This window comes from Tursiops truncatus, chromosome 9 (genome assembly GCF_011762595.2).
Source record: "Tursiops truncatus isolate mTurTru1 chromosome 9, mTurTru1.mat.Y, whole genome shotgun sequence".
In the NCBI taxonomy this organism is placed as follows: Eukaryota; Metazoa; Chordata; class Mammalia; order Artiodactyla; family Delphinidae; genus Tursiops; species Tursiops truncatus.
Genome location: NC_047042.1, coordinates 15,877,593 through 15,898,560, shown reverse-complemented (window position 1 = coordinate 15,898,560; position 20,968 = coordinate 15,877,593). Strand labels below are relative to the sequence as shown.

General features: G+C 39.0%; 1 protein-coding gene across 1 annotated transcript in view; it reads left to right on the top strand.

The window, feature by feature from the left end:
* Nucleotides 1–19,537, top strand: part of SLC26A4 (solute carrier family 26 member 4) — a 53,022-nt gene extending 33,485 nt beyond the window's left edge. Inside the window, exons 14-21 of the mRNA XM_033862889.1 lie at nt 166–235; nt 4,769–4,861; nt 5,778–5,873; nt 6,490–6,720; nt 8,720–8,774; nt 12,229–12,374; nt 14,860–14,943; nt 17,256–19,537. Coding sequence (XP_033718780.1) covers nt 166–235; nt 4,769–4,861; nt 5,778–5,873; nt 6,490–6,720; nt 8,720–8,774; nt 12,229–12,374; nt 14,860–14,943; nt 17,256–17,279 — 799 coding nt within the window. The 3' untranslated portion in view covers nt 17,280–19,537. The remainder of the gene's footprint in view (nt 1–165; nt 236–4,768; nt 4,862–5,777; nt 5,874–6,489; nt 6,721–8,719; nt 8,775–12,228; nt 12,375–14,859; nt 14,944–17,255) is intronic.
* The last annotated feature ends 1,431 nt before the right edge of the window (nt 19,538–20,968 follow it).

Here is a 20,968-nt window from a genome sequence, read left to right as displayed (position 1 = left end):
ACACCGGCTGTTCACTTTTAGCTACCGGAAAATGTCATCTGCGATAAAGACAGAGTCCAAAAACACCCAAATTATGGGCTCTTTAGTATCTGTAATTTCTTCTAACTTTTTATTCCAAAATATGCCTGTTCCAAAAACTCCTGACCTTAATTTTTCTTCTTTCAGTCCCTCATGGAACAGCCTTGGAAGTATCCCTAGCACAGACATCTACAAAAGCACCAAGCATTACAAAAACGTAAGTGCCTTTGTGAGACATTGGCTGGACTTGGGTTTGCTAAGCTGGATTTTCAAGGGTTGCATATTTCTCTTTCAGTACGTTAGGGATAAGGTAGCGAAAAAGAGAGGCTACTTCTGTTGGGAAAGTCCAGAAGTCCACTGGGGGGTGTCAGGAAAACTTTCAATCCAATGTGCCCTCTGATATCCTAGCCTTATGTGAATTTTGTCCATGCTAGTTAAAATGTCATTTTAATGTCAAACCATTGTACAGGGAATTTTTTAAAAAATAGGCAATTCAATTATTTCCAGAAGTTGAACCAAAATTCTATTCCTCTGAGTGAAGGGTGTCAAAAGACACAAACTTCCAGTTAGAAATAAATAAATCATGGGAATGTAATGTACATGTGAAGACCATAGTTAATAATACTGTATTGCATATTTGAAAGTTCCTAAGAGAGTAGATCTTAAAAGTTCTCATCACACAAAAAATTCTGTAACTATGTATGGTGACAGACGTTAACTAGACTTATTGTAGTGATCATTTTGCAATGTATACAAATATCAGGTTGTACACCTGAAACTAATATGTCAATTATAACTAAAAAAGAAAAAAAAAGACAGTGCCTCAGAGACCTCTAGGACAAAATGAAACATACACTGTAACAACATTCCCAAAAGAGAAGAAGAGGGAAAAAAAAAAAACAGACAAAATATTGAATAAGTATCAAAACTTTCCCAAATTTGAGGAACACCACAATGTACAAATCCAAAATGCCCACTGAACTCAATTAATGTACACACAAAAATCCACACCTAGAAACACTACAGTAACACTGCTGAAAGCCAAGATGTTAACAGCAATTTTTCAAGCAGCAAGAGGAGAAAAATTTCTCTTTCTCTGCTATGTTATCCTTATCCTCTATGACACTGTCTGAAATCCCTGTAAGATTTTCTTCATTCAATTCTAAGAAGAGACGTTCATGTTCTCTGTCACAAAGAACCTTATTTGACGTTTTTCTCTATCCTTGGAATTGGAAGAAATAATATATAATACAGAAAATAAAAAACGAAGAAAATAAACATTCCACTGATGGGCTTATGTTCCCTGCAAATAAGAGTGCTTAGTGACCACCAGAAGGAACAAACAAGAAAAAGTAGAGAAAGAAAGAAAATTCAAGGGGGCGGTCCAAGATGGATTCTGGAACAGGAAGATTCTGAACTCACCTCCTCCTATGGACACACCAAATCTACAGCTACATATGGAATAATTCTCTCTGAAAAAGAACTGATAACTAGCTGAACAGCTCCTCCACAACAAGGGATAAAAGGGTCACATTGAAACAAATAGGAGAGGCAGGGATGCAGTCTCGCCAAAACTCACCCCTGACTCCGCGTCCCACAAGAGGGAGGAATGTCCTAAGTTTGGAGCTACTCCCTGAGGAGCAAGGGGTTTGTACTCCACATCCCTTGGGACCTGCACCAAAGCATCAAGGCCCCCAAAATGTCTGGTTTTATAAACCAATAGGGCTTACATTCACGGGCCCCGAGGGAACTGTGGGAATGTGAGATACTCCTTTGGAGGGGCTCACATGTGGGCTCACTCATCCTGGGACCCAGCACGAAGGCAGCAGTTTGAAAGTCCCTGGACTATATATGAAGGAGATTCATTTGCTAATCTTAAAGCATCCGCCAGAGGGGCAAGGACCACTGGGGACTTGCTTTAGGGGTGGAGGCACTGGCAAGTGTCATTTTTGCGCTCTCCCCGTACCTTGCTAGTGTAGGCGGGTGCACCCAGGCACAACCTCGATAAAGCCACAGGTCTGCTCCGCTCCCAGCACTCTTCTCTTGCGTCGCTAAAGCTGCAGCATGCCCTACCCTCAGCACTCTCCTGCAGCCATGCTAAAGCTGGTAGGTGAGCACAGTCCGTACAAGGAACACCCCTTGGTTGCCTGGCCCTGGCGCCCCGAGGGCCTTGCATGCCTGGGCCCCACAGGACTGTAACAGTTGGAAAGATAGTTCTGGGCAGGCTACCACACCCAGGGTACTACAGAGATAGCAGACAAAACATACCCCAGTCCACCTGTGAAAAAGGCCCATTATTTACCCTAGAGCTTTAACCTGAGTGACAGGCTTCAGGTTTGCCACATGTATAGAGGCTACAGAAATGCTCTCAGGCAGTGTAGGCAGGGTGACATCATTCTCATACCCTCCCTTGGCCTCGCCACAGCTTGTGGTACCTCCCAGAAAGGAGTTCATCTGAAGCTCCAATTTTTGCACCCATCACCCAGGAGACACCTCCAAGTCTCCTGAGGTCAGTAATTGTGGTTCCACAAGACTGTATATATTTGCATACTTTAAAAGCTGCTGCCTGAGGATCTGGCTTCCAATCAGCCTGAAACTAGATGCTGAATGAGATCCCTCCCCTTGGAACACTGACAGGTCTCGGCACACCCTCAACAACTGGGGCCTATCAAAACTAAACCAGGCTAGGGACTTCCCTGGTGGCGCAGTGGTTAAGAATGCACTTGCCAATTCAGGGGACACAGGTTCGAGCCCTGGTCCGGGAAGATCCCAGATGCTGCAGAGCAACTAAGCCCGTGCGCCACAACTACTGAGCCTGCGCTTTAAAGCCCATGAGCCACAACTACTGAGCCCGCAAGCCACAACTACTGAGCCCACATGCCGAAACTACTGAAGCCCATGTGCCTAGAGCCCGTGCTTCGCAACAAGAGAAGCCACTGCAATGAGAAGCCCATGCACCACAATGAAGTTAGCCCCCAATTGCCGCAACTAGAAAAAACCCGCGTGCAGCAACAAAGACCCAATGCAGCCAAAGAGTAAATAAATAAATTAATTAAAATTTTAAAAAAAGAAAAAAAATAAACCAGGCTAATTAGACAAGCACAAAGGTTTGAGAGACACCCAAGAGCTAGGGCAAGGCTGAACAATAAGTTTCATCTCCTACATATGCGAGTCCTTCAAGACTAGAAGACTAGAATAGGTAGCCATTTTGCCTAACACATAGAAACAAACACAGAGAATCAAGCAAAATGAGGAAGAAACAGAGGAATATGTTCCAAATGAAAGTACAAGACAAAATTTCAGAAAGAGACTTTAATGAAACAGATAAGTAATGTACCTGATAAAGTGTTCAAAGTAATGGTTATAAAGGTGCTCAATGAATTCTGGAGTAGAATGGATGACCACAGTGAGTACTTCAACACAGAGATAGAAAATATAATAAGAAAAGTACCTAACAGAAGTCAAGAGCTGAAGAATACACTAACTGAACTGAAAAATACACTAGAGGGGTTCAACAGCAGACCAGATGAAGCAGAAGAATGGATCAGCAACCTAGAAGACAGGACACTGGAACTGACCCAAGCAGAACAGCAAAAAGAAAAAAGAATTTTAAAAAGTGAGGATGGCTTAAGGGACCTATGGGACAACACCAAGCAAAATAACATTCACATTTAGGAGTCCCAGAAGGAAAAGAGAGAGACAGAAGGGGCAGAGAACATGTTTGAAGAAATAATGGCTGAAAACGTCCCTAAACTGGGGAAGGAAACATTCAGGTCCAGGAAATACAGAGATTTCTAAATAAGATGAACCCAAAGAGATCTATATCAAGACATTATAAATAAAATGTCAAAAGTTAAAAGATAGAGAATCTTAAGGACAGCAAGAGAAAAATAACTTGTTACGTATAAAGGAACCCCCATAAGGTTATCAGCTGATTTTTTAGCAGAAACTTTGCAGGCCAGAAGGAAGTTGCATAATATATTCAGAGTGCTGAAAGGACAAAACTTCCAACCAAGAAAGCTCTACCTGGCAAGGTTGTCATTCAGAATTGAAGAAGAGATAAAGTGTTTTCCAGACAAGCAAAAGCTAAAGGAGTTAATCACCACTAAACTGGCTTTACAAAAATGTTAAAGGGATTTCTTTAAACTTAAAGTATAAAAATTCCATCCAAAAGCAGCAGAATACACATTCTTCCCACGTGCACATGAAACATTCTCCAGGATAGATAATATGTTAGGCTAGGTCACAAAACAAGTCCAACCCATTTAAGAACATTGAAATCATATTAAATATCTCTTCTGACCACTATGATGTTAAACTAGAAATCAATTACAAGAAGAAAACTGAAAAAAATGACAAATACATAGAGATTAAACAACATGCTATGAACAAACAATGGGTCAATGAAGAAATCAAAGGGGAAATACAAAATTACCTTAAGACAAGTGAAAATGGAAATACAACATTCCAAAATCTGTGGAATGCAGCAAAAGAAGTTCTAAGAGGGAAGTTCATAGCAATTCAGGCCTACCACAAGAAACAAGAAAAATCTCAAATAAACAATCTAACTTTACACCCAAAGGAACTAGATAAAGAACAAACTCCTGTAAGAGGAAAGTTGAGGACTGCTGCCCAGCTTCTCTGAGCAATTGTCAGTCAGCTCCTAGCTGAATAGCCAAAAACTTAACTGAGTATTTAAGGCATGAAATGATTTAACCTCAGAAAAAAAAAATTTTTTTTTTAATGCTAGATTGAAGAACCTGAAGGAGTGAAGATACTGAGATTTTCTAGTCCTATTTTTTACGGCAATGTTGATGGTTTAAAAAAATGTATCAAGTCCACAGTAAGTATTTTATCCCTAGAAATCTAGTTTCTAACTTCCTTTGAGACTTCATTCATTCTACAGGTATTTAAGGGGCTCAAACGTGGGCATAAGTTCCTATACCCTGTTCCCTTTGTACAGGGCATTAAGAATTATAACATCCTTGCCCTCAAATAACTTTCAGTCTATTTGGGAATAGGAACAAACGACAATAACACATATGTTAAAATTCAGGTAGCAATAACTATGCGGGACAAAACCACTAGAGATGTCTCCAGGCAGACTTTGAGTAAGTTCCAAGTAAGTAGTATAGACAGTAAGTGTTAAGGTTTCATGCAAGGGAGTCATCCGAGTTAGGTGGACTGATCAGGCTTTGCGTGGCAGTTGGGCAGAAGGAAGGAGATTATGGCAGGTGTTTGGGAACTACATGAGCTGAGAGGAAAATGTAGGAATGTGTATTGGACGGGGGTGGGGGAGGGGGGCAGTTGGAATAAAGGGTAAAAAGTATAAGCGGAATAGATAAGCAGGAAATTCTGGTCTTGAATTCCATGTTATGCTTCGAAGTTGGAGTTTGCCTCTAGATCAGTGTTTTCCTGAAGTTCAAAGGAATGTTCATAGACTTTGCAACAACAAGGACTTTGTCATGTCAAGCAAATTTGGAAAACACAGGCTTAAAGTTAAAAAGGTTATTTTTTGCTTTTTTTTTTTTTTTTTTTTGTCTTGGAGTCTTCAATGTGCTACTGCCTTCCCTGAGTCTCTGGGTGGGTGGGTTAGGGTGGCCCGGTAGTGGAGACCTCCATCGGGCCTCAGAATTTCTTTTCTGGCAGGGTACATCAGCGAATAATACCACTTGAGAAATAGCCTTTCCAGATAAAAATTGCCATTAATGAGCATCAGGAACCAGACGTTTTAACTAACTTGACATTTTTTTCCAAAGGTTGGATTTGATGCCATTAGAGTGTATAATAAGAGGTTGAAAGCACTGAGGAAAATACAGAAACTCATCAAAAAAGGGCAATTAAGAGCAACAAAGGTGAGGCAACATCATTCTTTCGCCTCTGAAATTCTCTCATTTCTCAGATGAAATAAAAGCAGTTAGACTGTCTAAAATTAAATATACCCTCTTTGGTACCCACATGTGTACAAGCAGATGATATATGTATAATGGAGAACAGCTGAGTTGTTCTTTTAGGAGAGAGGGAAGGGGAGAGAATAAAATGAAATCAGCAGGGCTACTGGGAAACAAAGGGTGAGATTTTTTTTTTTTCTCTCTTATTTTTACTGAAAGGAACAAAACAAGTGCTAATTCAATGCCGGAAAATTACTCACAACAGAAGGCAGTCATAAGTTCCTAAATTTTAGAGCTACAGTAGTTACCTTTTATTCAAACTCTCTTGTCAATGTTTCTTTTGGCTAAGTTCTACAATCTTCCAGAAATCAAGCATTTCCTCTCTCCACTGTTCTTCCATTTTTCTTCCTAGAGAACATCAGAATTTGGGCTGAGGTAAACCTTATTCCCTAAGAATTCATTCTCTTGATATTTTGCTTACCAAGAAGCAGTTTGTAGAACTTTTAAGTCATTTTAGATTAATTGTTGAAAGACATCCCAAATCATTAGTAATTGAGTTGGCAGTGTTTTCTTTGTTTAGAATGGCATTATAAGTGATGCTGGTTCATCGAATAATGCTTTTGAGCCTGATGAAGACATCGAAAATCCGGAAGAATTTGATATTCCAACCAAGGAAATAGAGATTCAAGTGGATTGGAACGCTGAGCTTCCAGTCAAAGTGAATGTTCCTAAAGTGCCGATCCATAGCCTCGTGCTTGACTGTGGAGCTGTCTCTTTCCTGGATGTTGTTGGAGTGAGGTCATTGCGCGTGGTAAGGTTCCGGTGTTTCGAATTACATATTTGGAGCTTTGGCAATAGTAAAATGATATGGGTTTCCTGGTCTTGCAAAAGGGTGATTGATTGCACAGGCTCTGTAATTTTTCTAGGGGAATGCTTTTGCAATAGAGTGTATTACTTTCAAGCACAGTCCTGCGGAGCTGGACTACCTGGGGTTGAATCCTGGCTCTACCACTTACTAGTGGTGTGACTTTGGGCAAGTTGCTTAATCTGTCTGTACCTCAGTTTCTCCATCTGTAATGTGGGGATAATGATGGTACCTACTTCATAGGGTTGTGATGAGGATTAAATGAGAAAAGTGAAGAGTGTCTGGCACATAGTCACACGTCAGCAAATATTAACATTTATTATGTTTTATTGTTCGGAGAATATATATGACATGGAATATGAAAAGAAAGAAAAATGGGCAAAATCTTGTGTTCAGTATTATGTTTTTATTTGTTATGCGAAGAGCAGCAGAATGAGAAACATGGTAGGACTGGAAAAGCCAGGCATTATCAAGGTTAGATCAGCAGGAAGCAGGTCAGGCATCTAGGAAGTCAAAGAGTTGAGGAGCATGCAGGACAGAAGCATTCAATCAGAAACCAGGTATGCAAGCTCAACTTCAATGATTCTTCTAACACATAGATGTGCAGTGCCACACGTGTACCAACCACTTGGCCAGGCACAAGAAACTAATTGTGGAATAGCCATAGTCCCTACCCTCATGGGACTAAGCAGTCTAAGGGGCAAGGCAAATATTAAGTAATCTTTTTTTTTTTAAGTAATCTTTTAAATAACAATTGCAATTAGTCCTCCAAAGCAGACTAACTGGATGTCAACTTGACTGGGAGTGTCAAGTTTAGGTGAAGCTTCAGGAAGGTAGGTATCAAGAGGATTTGGCAGAAAAGTAGGCAGGTTCAAGGGAGCAACAATCAGGTATAATAATATCAAACTACCCTCAACTGAGGTTTAGCTTAGCTGAGGCTTCTTGGTACCTCTGCAAGGGGAGGAAATTATTCCAGGGTGTGGGTACTAGGCAGGTCAGGTAGAAGAGTGATTGACAAGAGTGCGAGAATATGCTGATATGTTCTATTCCAGGTCTCTTAGCAGACCTGGTTATTAGCTCATTTGAGAACACACTCTTGTTCTTCTTTGTGCATTTCACTCTAGGCATTGGCTCAGATCCACCGTAGATTGTGTTGACCAAAGGGTTTAATGAATTACTTTGAGGAAAAGTCAAGATATTTAATGCCAGAATATTTTCTGCACCTAACAAATAGTTGCTTTCAAATGCTATAATGACAATTTTGAAAACTCCAAACTTTATACTTGCATAGAGGTCTTGATCTTTTTTCCCCAGAAACTTCAAGTTCTGTTTTATTATTGTCCATAGGTCTTGTGTCTTGATTCTTTTAAACTTTTCATTTTGAGATAACTGTAGATCCCCATGAAGCTGTAAGAAATAACACAGAGAGATCCTCTCTATCCCTTACTGAGTTTCTTTCAGTGCTAACGTCTTGCAAAACTATAGTACAAAATCACAATCAGAATATTGACACTGCCACAGTCAAAGTACAGAGGTCAGTTTTTACATTTGGCATCTGGCGGCCACAAATCCACACCCGTATCGCTTCCACTCAAAGATATAAACTCATACTCTTCTTTCTAACCAGCAGAGGCTGCATTAGGAAGCCTCCTGTACTCCTTTCTTTCTTTCCTTCCACAAGTATTTATGGAGCACTTCTGTGCTATCCAGTGCTGTTGAGCGCTGGATGTTGCCACCTATTGAGATATGGTCTTTTCATCCTAATCATCATCACTGTATGTTGAAAACCTCTATGGTTTTCCAATTTCTAATAATGAACTTGCTTCAAACTCCTGATTCACCGTGAAAGTGTTGGAAGTTTCTCCCGAGCAAGTAATTGAATGCTACTGAATTATGGGCAGATAAAGTTACTCATTGTTACAAATTCTCCTTTTTAAATTTTTAGATTGTCAAAGAATTCCAAAGAATTGATGTAAATGTGTACTTTGCATCACTTCAAGGTAAATGCATATACGTACATATCTATCTATAAGACTTTCCCTTAAGCCCTTTCTCCTACCTTGGAATGTGAGTACATGATGTCCAAAGGCCTTGTTTTCAAAAACAATTTTAATTGTGGTAAAAGATGTATAACATAAAATTTGCCATTTTAGTCACATTCAAGTGTACAATTCAGTGGCATTAAGTAATTCACCATGTTGTGCAATCATCACAACTATCTTTTCTTTCTTTCCTTTTTTTTTTTTTTTTGGTCAGTATAAAATTTATTACTGAGATATTTTGCACTGTTTGCTCCTGTTCACATCTTTGAGATCCAGCGTGTATTTTACATTTACTGCACATTTTTTGTTGTTGTTGTTAATTTTTGAGTTTTAAAAAATTTTCTTTTTCTTCTTCTTCTTCTTTTTTTTTTTTGGCAGTACACGGGCCTCTCACTGTTGTGGCCTCTCCCATCGCGGAGCACAGGCTCTGGACGTGCAGGCCCAGCAGCCATGGCTCACGGGCCCAGCCGCCCCGTGGCATGTGGGATCCTCCCAGACTGGGGCACGAACTCGTGTCCCCTGCATTGGCAGGCGGACTCTCAACCACTGCACCACCAGGGAAGCCCCAAAATTTTTTTTTAATTGAAGTTTAGTTAATTTACAACATTTTATTAGTTTCAGGTATATAGCCTAGTGATTTAGTATTTTTGCCGATTATACTCCATAACAGGTTATTACAAGATAATGGCTATAATTCCCTTTGCTATACAGTATGTCCTTGTTGCTTATCTATTTTACACATAGTAGCTTGTATGAAATAGGTTGATCTATTAACCTCATACCTCTAATTTGTCCCTCCTCCCTTTCCCCTCCCTTTTGGTAACCACAAGTTTGTTTTCTATATCTGTGGGTCTGTTTCTGTTTTGCGTATACATTCATTTGCATTTTTTTAAGTTTCCACATACAAGTGATATCATAAAGCATTTGTCTTTCTCTGTCTGACTTATTTCACTAAATATAATATTCCCTAGGTCCATTCATGTTGCTGCAGGGCAGAATTTCATTCTTTTTTATGGCTGAGTTATATTTCATTTCATATATGCCACATTTTTTTTTTTTTATTGGACTATAGTTGCTTTACACTGATGTGTATGACACATCTTAATCTAATCATCTGTTGACGGGCACTTGGGTTTCTTCCATGCTATTGTAAATAAAATAGGACCTAATTAACCTTAAAAGCTTTTGCACAACAAAGGAAACCATCAACAAAATGAAAAGGCAACCTACCAAATGGGAGAAAATATTTGCAAATGATGTGACTGACAAGGGGTTAATATCCAAAATATACAGAAAGCTACAAATAAAAAATGCTGGAGAGGCTGTGGAAAAAAAGGAACCCTCCTACACTGTTGGTGAGAATGTAAGTTGGTGCAGCCACTATGGAAAACTGTATGGAGGTTCCTCAAAAAACTAGAGTTGCCATATGACCCAGCAATCCCACTCCTGGGCATATATCTGGACAAAACTATAATTCAAAAAGATACATGCACCCCTATGTTCATAGCAACACTATTCACAATAGCCAAGATATGGAAACAACCTAAATGTCCATTTACAGATGAATGGATAAAGAAGATGTGGTACATATATTCAATGAAATACTACTCAGCCATGAAAAAGAATGAAATAATGCCATTTGCAGCAACACGGATAGACTTACAGATTATCATACTAATTGAAGTAAGTCAGAAAGAGAAAGATAAATACCATATAATATCACTTATATGCAGAATCTAAAATATGACACAAATGAACCTATCTACAAAACAGAAACAGACTCACAGACATAGAAAGCAGTCTTGTGGTTGCCAAGGGGGAGAGGGGGTGGGGGAGGGAGGCTTGGGATTAGGAGTTTGGGATTAACAGATGCAAACTATTACATATAGAATGGATAAACAACAAGATCCTACTATATAGCACAGGGAACTATATTCAATATTCTGTGATAAACCATAACGGAAAAGAATATAAAAAAAGAATGTATATATATGTATAACTGAATCACTTTACAGCAGAAATTAAAACAACATTGTAAATCAACTATACTTCAATAAAAAAAAGATTTGAAAAAAAATACAGACAGCTCATAGAACTCAATATCAAAAAACCAAACAACCCAATAAAAAAGTGGGCAAAAGACCTGAACAGACATTTTTCAAAAGAAGACATACAGATGGCTAACAGGCACATGAAAAGATGCTCAACATTGCTAATTATTAGAGAAATGCAAATCAAAACAACAATGAGATACCACCTCACATCTGTCAGAATTTCTATCATTAAAAAGTCTACAATTAAAAATGTTGGTAAGGATGTGGAGAAAAGGGCCCCCTTGTACATTGTTGGTGGGAATGTAAATTGGTGCAGCCACTGTGGAAAACAGTATGCAGGTTTCTCAAAAAACTAAAAATAGAAGTACCATAGGATCCAACAATTCTACTCCTGGGTATATATCTGGAAAAAAACGAAAACACTAATTCAAAAAGATACATGTGCCCCAAAGTTTATCACAGCTATCTATTTTCAAAAATTTCATTGCCACAAACAGAAACTCTACCCATTAAATAATCACTCTGAAGGCCTTTTTGAACCTAGAAAAATTACTTCCAGTTTGTGCCACAGAGCTGGTAATGCATGGAAACCTACGTCCTGACAGCAATGCAGGATCAATGAAGAAAAACTGTCATGGGGAGAGCAGAGCTAGAGATGACTTAGACCCCATAGAACTAGAGGAACTTCCAGGGTATGAGTCTGTGTCTGTCTATGTACAAGCGTGTGTAGGAAAATACTAGTGCTTAGGCTGAGTTCTCTAGAAGCAGAGCCTGAGATAAGGATTCTTGCATAAGTGATTTATTGAGAGAGTACAGTGGAAAATTTATGAAGGAGTGAGGGGAACAGGATAGGGCAGTGGGAGAAGACAAAGACATGGCTTCAGAATCTACTTAGTCTGACTTCACAGGGAACACACAACAAGAAAAGCACCAGATGGTTATCCTTCCTTGAGGGGAAGGGGGCTGGCCGGCCCTTTTACCTCCTGATCAATCAGTCCGTGGCTGCAGGCCACCCGAGGGAGGGGGTGTAACCTCCCAGGCTTTCTCAGGTGAGACAGCTCCCACTGGCCAAAGAAAGTTCTCCAGAGAAGGGCACAGCTGTGAACACCAGCCAGACTCATAGCAGCTGGAGGACGGGAAAAAGGGACGTGGCTGGGAAACACCACCATTTACTACAACCAGTTATGGTATCAGCATTCCATGTGCTACTGGAAAAGAAACTCTGTCTAGAGCAGGATCACATTTTGGAAATGAGAAAAAAGAATTAAAAGGAGGAGGTACAAAGACTTAGAACGGGTTGATGTTATAAAAATAGCTTTTCCTAGAGACTAACTAAACATTATCTCTTTCTTTTGAAGATCATGTGATAGAAAAGCTGGAGAAATGTGGTTTCTTTAATGATAACATCAGAAAGGACATATTCTTTTTGACTGTCCACGATGCTGTCCTCCATCTCCAGAACCAGGTGAAATCCCAAGAGGTTCAAGATTCCATTTTAGAAACGGTAAACAGTGAATCTTTCTACATATGTATCTTTCCTAAACTACCAGGATTTCTGTAAATGGCAAAAATTCCACAAATCTAGGTTTGAATCCCAGCCTGGTGGGATTTTAAGGCATCTCCTTAACTTTTCAGAGCCTTAGTTTTCTCATTAGTAAAATAGGAGTAAAAACATTTACCTTGCTAGGTATATATGAAGACTAAATGTGAGAGTTTATAGGAAAACACCTGGTATTAGCTAGTACAATTAGTTCTATAATGTGTGGGTTTACTAATAAAAGTAGGCATTAGCCGTAGTGACTTTTTAGAATATAGCCACCGAATCTTTGATCTTCTGTGATTTGTGTATAAAATGCAATTTAGGGCTTTCCTGGTGGCACAGTGGTTAAGAATCCACCTGCCAATGAAGGGGACATGGGTTCGAGCCCTGATCCGGGAAGATTCCACATGTCACGGAGCAACTAAGCCCATGCGCCACAACTACTGAGCCTGTGCTCTAAAGCCTGCGAGCCACAACTACTGAGCCTGCATGCCACAACTACTGAAACTCACCCGCCTAGAGCCCATGCTCCACAACAAGAGAAGCCACCACAATGAGAAGCCTGCCCACCGCAACGAAGTGTAGCCCACATTTGCCGCAACTAGAGAAAGCCCGTGCACAGCAAGGAAGACCCAATGCAGCCAAAAATAAATAAAAATTTTTTTAAATGCCATTTAAATTCTCAGCAGTCTGGAAACTCTTGATTATCTATATCTGTATCTATATATCTATATATCTATATATCTATATATCTATATATATATATATATATATTTTTTTTTTTGGCTGCACTGCACGACTTGCAGGATCTTAGTTCCCTGACCAGGGATCAAACCCGTGGCCCCTGCAGTGGAAGTGTGGAGTCCTAACCACTGGACCACCAGGGAATTCCCTAGCAGTGTCTTTAAATAGGATCCGTTAGGTCGTAAGTGATTTTTGAAAAAGAAAAGAAAAAAAAAAAATGAAAGCCATGAATCAGCCCAGAGTTTATTCCTCACAAAACAGGATAGACCCCGATTTTCCACAGGCCTCCTTATTTTGTCATTTCTCCTGTAAAATACCCAGGAGAGTTGAGCATTCTGATGTGGGTCATTGGGCTTGGCCTACTGCCTGGTACAAGAACCTCATCTCTCATGGACCTTCTCACTGTGAATTTGGGAAACTAAAACAAATGCCTATAAAAATAACAGCAATAATAATTATTCTGGTGACACAGACAATTATATATATATTTTTTTTAATTTATTTTTGTTGCGGTACGCAGGCCTCTCACTGCTGTGGCCTCTCCCATTGCGGAGCACAGGCTCCAGACGCGCAGGCTCGGCGGCCATGGCTCACGGGCCCAGCCGCTCCGCGGCATGTGGGATCTTCCCGGACCGGGGCACGAACCCGTGTGCCCTGCATCGGCAGGCGGACTCTCAACCACTGCACCACCAGGGAAGCCCGACAACTATATTTTAAATTGCTTTCCCTTTTTTCTAAGAGTGGGATAAGCAGATTCTTACTGTAGATAGGAAGTTAATATTTGAAGTGAAACTAATTTGGAAAACAATAATACATTATGCTTTTTATCTATTGTTAGTGGAAAGATTGTTCTGCTGAATGCTGCTAGAGAATATACTAGTCCTAAATACCAAGATGTGGATCTTAAATACAAAAAAAAAAAGGCGCTACGTGCAAGATGCTCAGCTTTGAAAACTCATAAAACTTTTTAAAAAAAATCTAACTTAAAGTTCCTAACCCACAAGTAACAACAAAGCAAGATCATATAACAAGAACTGGGTTATTTATTTGTGAGATTAAAAGTAGCTAAAAAGCCCTCTGAAATGTCACTCTTGCCTTGATACACATTTAGAGTGGCTTTGGGAATACCCTTTATGCATACGACAAAGTCCAGATTGTTACTGGTTTCCTCTGTGTGGAAGATTAAATTACATACTACGGCTAAAAAGCAGAACTTTCCTGAACAACTACTTGGTTCATAGATGTTGGTTTCCATCTCCAATAACATTAATTCCCATCCAATTCAACTTGAGACTGTTTATGGCCATCACTCAGGAGCCCTTCACTGGGCATTCATTGCATGCTCAATGCTGTACCCAGTGCGCTTCGCTTGGCCATTGAAAGAAAACTCCCATTGACTGCTGAATCATTTAGGCAGACAGGGTGACTTGTTAAGAGGCATACACTTCAGAGGTTGGGGAAGAAAGCTGCAAAGGAGGTTAGACAGTGGAGAACTATACTAGTTCACACTTGAATGGGAAAAAAATGGTATAGGGAGAATTCTAAGTGGGAAATATAAAAGGACAAGAAAGTGGAAAAGGATTTTGAAGTATGTAGATTATAAATGAGAGGCACCAGCAAAGCTTTAAATCGTTTTCAGTGAAGTATCAGGTGGGTTAATGCTATTACACCTCCAATAAATATTCTCCGTGTTCTCTTTGTCAAGATCACCCTCATCCAAGACTGTAAAGATCCTCTTGAATTAATGGAAGCAGAGCTGATTGAAGAAGGACTTGATGTCCAAGATGAGGTATGATCATTCTGTTCATTCCAAGAAAATAATTTGGATTAAATAGAATAATACTTGTAGAGTTAAAACTATTTGATAAAAACTATTCAGGGAAAAGAATTTTTTAGAAGTACCAAGAGGATGGCTTGATAGAAAGGGGAAAATGGGAAACAAGGGTTCTCCCTTGAAGACATAGTACCTGAGGGGACCTTTTGTCCCAGGCATACAGGCGTGATCAGCAACTGGAAGCAGACAACACATTGGTCCTGATTTTATACCTAAGCCTCCACATACCCTCTTTTCCAGAGACCCAAGGCCAGTGAGATAGGAGAAAGGTGAATGGAGGAAATTTTTAAACCAGGAGTTTCATAAGCTTCAGAAATAGAATGTGAGCAGTAGGAACCTCATGACTTTTCTTCATCTGACTGATGACAGCTTAAAAAAGAGACTGATTCTGTGTATCTCTGTTGCCATTGGGCATCAGACTCTTCTAGGAAACTTGACTGAAACTTACAGTATCTGACCGAACTTTGTGGCTCCATCACTCAGTAAAATTGGACCAACAAAAGAAGATCAAAGAATTTTAAAGTTGAAAGATGTCTAGAAATCAGTTAGCCCCACATTCTTGGCCATGCAGAAATCTCTCCTACCCCATCCTTAAGGATGTTGCCTCAGCTTTCGTGTGAACATTTCTAGACATTGCCAACTAGCAGCAAAGGGAGTTTGCTACATAGTTGAAGTCTCCAAGTGTTAGCTGTGCTTACAAACTGGATACACCCTTTCTCTAATAATCATCCAGTGGACTGAAGTCCTTTTGGTTGCCTTCTCTGCACAGTCCTTAAATATTTGAGAGCAGCTTTCATGTTTCCAACAGGCTCTATCCTGGGAGAGACTCCTCCAGTTCCCTTTACTCTTCCTCATAGACATGAAATTTGTTAATCCTTCCCTGGTCAAGAAGGGGACATAAAACCCCAGATGGGGTCAACTATGACCTACCTTGATTTCATCAAGATATTTACATTACTGCAACTTAAGAATGGGTTTATTTTCATAATAGCTACATCAAAATCTTTGCTTTTACTGAGCAGGGGTCAACTAAAGACTTGGGCATTTTCACATGAACTGTAGTCTAGCTGGGCTCCTCATTTATATTTATATAATTGGTTTTGGCCCTAATGCAGAACTACACATTCTTCTGCTAGATTACAGCTTCCTGGTTCCAGTTTATTGACATTGTTTTGAATAGTAAATCTATCATCCAGCATATTAACTATGTAACCCCACTGGGCGCCATATGCAAATCTGGATAAGCAGGACTTGTTTGCTGTATTCCAGGTCCTGATAAAAATGTTGAAAAGAATAACACTCAAACCCCAATGATAAAATCAGGCAGTGAGGATGACAGGCAGAGAAGATTTTTGTGGAAGAAATACACTAAGTAGAGTGAAAATCAGGGGTTCCACATTTTAGTCCATCAGCTTGGTGAGGCCAGGAATTTCATTACTGAGCTGTGAAGTCCTTCCAGCTTTAGTAGTTTATGACTATGGATGTAGGGCCAACTGAGTTGAGTGAAAACTCATATATCAAAACTGGAACTTAAGAAGTTGCCACACTATATAGAAGGTTTTTTTTTTTTTTTTTTTTTTTTTTTTGCGGTACGCGGGCCTCTCACTGCTGTGGCCTCTCCCGTTGCGGAGCACAGGCTCCGGTTGCACAGGCTCAGCGGCCATGGCTCACGGGCCCAGCCGCTCCGCGGCATGTGGGATCTTCCCACACCGGCGCACGAACCCGTGTCCCCTGCATCGGCAGGCAGACTCACAACCACTGCGCCACCAGGGAAGCCCTAGAAGTATTTTTGATGTCACATAAAAGCATCATTCAGGTAGGGTTCCTGTAGATAGGGAAAGAGTTAGAGTGGTTTTCAGGGCCTGGGCTTTAGAACAAACAGACTTGAGTGCTGGCCCTGATTCTGCAACTTACCAGCTGGGTAGCTTAGGGCAATTTACTTATCCTGTCTTCATTTTAGTTTCTTCCTGTAAAATAGAAATAATAATACCTCACAGAGTTGCGACCATTAACGGGTACATGTGCAGGAATAAAACAGTGTCTTGTACATAGTAAGTACTCAAGAAATAGTAATTATTGTTTTTAAAATACATCCAATTAAAGTATGATGAGGTACAAAATTAAGTTTTTACTCTACTTTTATTGTGATGCTATACACCTAAGTAAATGTAAGCAACCAACACTACACAAACATATTTGCAAAAAAGTTAAGGTAGACTTAAGGAGAATTCAGTTGCATCAACACTGTTTCCCCTTTGCCTCCACAGGCTATGCGAAGACTTGCTTCCTGAAACTGGGATCAGGAGGTCGCTATAAGCAAGGACTGCAAGGCAAATTTTACCCACCACGTAATTCTATGCAAGTATTTTCTGCATTGACTATTTTCTTCAAGCTTGAAACACTCATTCTTTTCCATTAGATGTTTTTAAATCTTTGATTTTTCTTTTAACCTCTTAACCACTGAAAGAAAAGCACTAAGGTTGTTTCTAGGCTTTATTTATAAAATGAGTAGCTTACTTCTAAAATGTGCAAAATGGTGAAGAAAAAAATTTAGCAATGTCCAGGATCTGAGGATATTATGCTGCTGTTCTCCACGACAGATCTGCTGACAATATTCATGTAGGTACACGTGTACCTCTGTGCAGCTGGGGCAAGTGTCACCCAACACAGCCTCTGTGGGCAGGCAGGTGAGGCAGGAATGTTTATCCTATAGAAAAATTTATTTCTGACTGACCTTGATACCCATGAGCTAAACTGATCACAGTGAGTAAAAGTTGAAATATAATTATTAATGTACTTAACAATAAATGCCTTTAAAAACTCCCTTTGGTAAATGCATCAAAAAAAGGTTTTAAGAATGCAAATTTGGTTAGTACTTAGTAATGTAGTATTACTATATGTGACCAGATATGTAACCAGAATTCAGAATAAAGGAAATGGTTCACTTAAAAGCTATAGAATTGGGCTGATACATTTTAGAAACACTGACTCAGAGAAGTGAAGTGATAAGATTACTGTGGTTTATAGAAGTCACTTTTTGATATAATAATCAAGGATCACAAATAAGATCTAGTAAAACATATGGTACTATCTTTAGTTGAAAAATGCAGTTTTAATTTATCTTAGTTTATAGAAATGGTCATTGTGTAGAGTATATTTAAGTATGGTCTATTTAAAATCTAACATAAAATTTGTGTTATTTTGAACAAAAATCAATTTTGTTTATAAGACCATGGTGATTAAAACAAGTTTATGTTTTTCTTTAAAAATTTAGCATTATGTGAAGTGATCTTTAACTGAATTCTAAATACCTTCCAAAAAACATCTAAAAAGTGAACTGCTTATATATGTATGTATATATATACACATGTATATATATACATATATATACTGATTGAGACAAAACATTCTAAATGAACTCAATATCAAAGGAAAAATGTTGGTTTGGAATACACACATTGAAAGTATATGCTTTTAAAAATCCATGTGTTAAGCCCCAAAATATTTTTTACTTAACCTTTTCTGAGTGCCAACAATTTTCTAGGCATTGTATATAATATTTAGGCTTTGGTCCTGTGGACTAGTCCCATGTATTTCACGCTGGAGTGAATGAAGTTGTACTTCTAGAGAAAAATACTCAGGTCCTCAACTGAGGCAATGTCTTAAGTTGACAGAGAATGATATTGCACCTTTGGCACAGATGTGTGAAATTCCCAAATGTGTTTGGCTGTCTAAAGGCAGCATGTCTTATCTCTGCTTTTCTTCTTAAATACTATCAGAAATAAAGTCTCTATCTACTTCTGCAGGAATATCATTAGTGATCATATCAAATTGGTTGACTAAAAGCATTATTTTCCTCCCTCCATCCCCATACTACATACCAGAATTTCAGTGAGTCTGCAGTGAGTTGCAGAATTTCAGTGAGTTGCAGTCTTTTATGCTCATGGGTTATACTGTCTTTAATAGATGTGGAACAGATTTCTCCCTATGTTTGGTACAGCATAACCAGGATTATAATGTTATCTCATTTTTATAGTAATACCTGCCTATAATGGCAACAAATCATATCTCTAAAGAGTGAATATAATAGTCTTGCAGAAAATGGATGAATACCTCTGTTCAATAGAGGAAATACGCACTGCTCTTTTCTTTTTTTTAATTAGTTGAAGGAAATATCAAAGTTACATTTTAAAGGCTAGAGTTTTGTAAAATCTTGGGTCCATTTGTGGCTGTATAAGACCACAGTCTTTGACTTGTTTCCCCGAGCACACTCTAGTAATACTTTCTCTTTCATGCATTTTGTGAATAGTAAACAGACTTTTAATTCTATATCGTCAATGGAAATTTTACTTGAAATTAAAGCTTTTGTTATGTTTTTAACCTTGAGGATAAAATTCCACTATTGTATATGAAAAGTGAAAAAAATCAAATCATGTATACTTGGAAATATTTGCACATATTTTTTATGAAAAGTAATGTTGCCTTTTAAGCTATTCTGATGTGTCACTTCCGAACAAACTATTAAATAAAAAAAAAAGGCTAAATTTAAGTGTTCCAGTACTTTTTTTTTAATTGGGGTATAGTTGATTTACAATATTATATTAGTTTCATGTATATCATATAGTGATTCAAAATTTCTATAGATTATACTCCTTTTAAAGTTATTATAAAATATTGGTTATATTCCCTGTGCTGTACAATATATCCTTGTAGCTTACTTATTTTACTTTATTTATTACTTTTTTAATAATGATACCTTTCTTTCTTATTTATTTATTTATTTTTGGCTGCATTGGGTCTTTGTTGCTGCACACAGGCTTTCTGTAGTTGAGGCCAGCAGGGGCTACTCTTTGGTGTAGTGTGCATGCTTCTTGTTGGTATGTCTTCTCTTGTTGTGGAGCACGGGCTCTAGGCATGTGGGCTTCAGTAGTTGTGGCACGTGGGCTCAGCAGTTGTGGCTCGTGGGCTCTAAAGCACAGGCTCAGTAGTTGTGGTGTAGGGGCTTAGTTGCTCTGCAGCACTTGGGATCTTCCCAGACCAGGGCTCGAACCTGTGTCCCCTGCATTGGCAGGAGGATTCTTGACCACTGCGCCACCAGGGAAGTCCACTTATTTATTTTATACATAGTAGTTTGTACCTCTTAAATCCCTGCCCCCATCTTGCCCCCCCCCCACCCTTTCCCTACTGGTAACCACTAGTTTGTTCTCTGTATCTGTGAGTCTGTTTCTGTTTTGTTATATTTGTTTTATTTTTTATATTCCACATATAAGTGATAACATACAGTTTTTGTGTTTCTCTGACTTATTTCACTAAGCATAATACCCACCAGGTCCACCCATGTTGTTGCAAATGGCAAAATGTCATTCTTCTCTATGGCTGAATAGTACTCCATTTTATATGTGTGTGTGTGTGTGTGTGTGTGTGTGTGTGTGTGTGTGTGTATACACACATACCACATCTTTATCCATTCATCTGTTGATGGACAGGTTGCTTCCACATCTTGGCTATTATAAATAATGCTGCTGTGAACACTGGGGTGCATGTTATCTTTTCAAATTATTCAGCAGTGGGATTGCTGAATCATATGGTAGTTCTAATTTTAGTTTTTTGAGTAGCCTCCATAATGCTTTCCACAGTGGCTGCACCAATTTGCATTCCCACCAATAGTGTAAGAGGGTTCTCTTTTCTCCACATCTTCACCAACATTTGTTATTTGTGGTCTTTTTGATGATAGCCATTCTGACAGGTGTGAGGTGACATCTCATTGTGGTTCTGATTTGCAATTTTCTGATGACTTAACGATGTTGAGCATCTTTCCATGTGCCTGTTGGCTATCTGTATGTCTTCTTTAGAAAAATGTCTATTCAGTTCTTCTGCCTATTTTTTGATTGGGTTGTTTGTTTGATATTGAGTTGTATGAGCTGTTTATATATTTCAAATAATAACTGCTAATCGGTCATATCATTTGCAAATATATTCT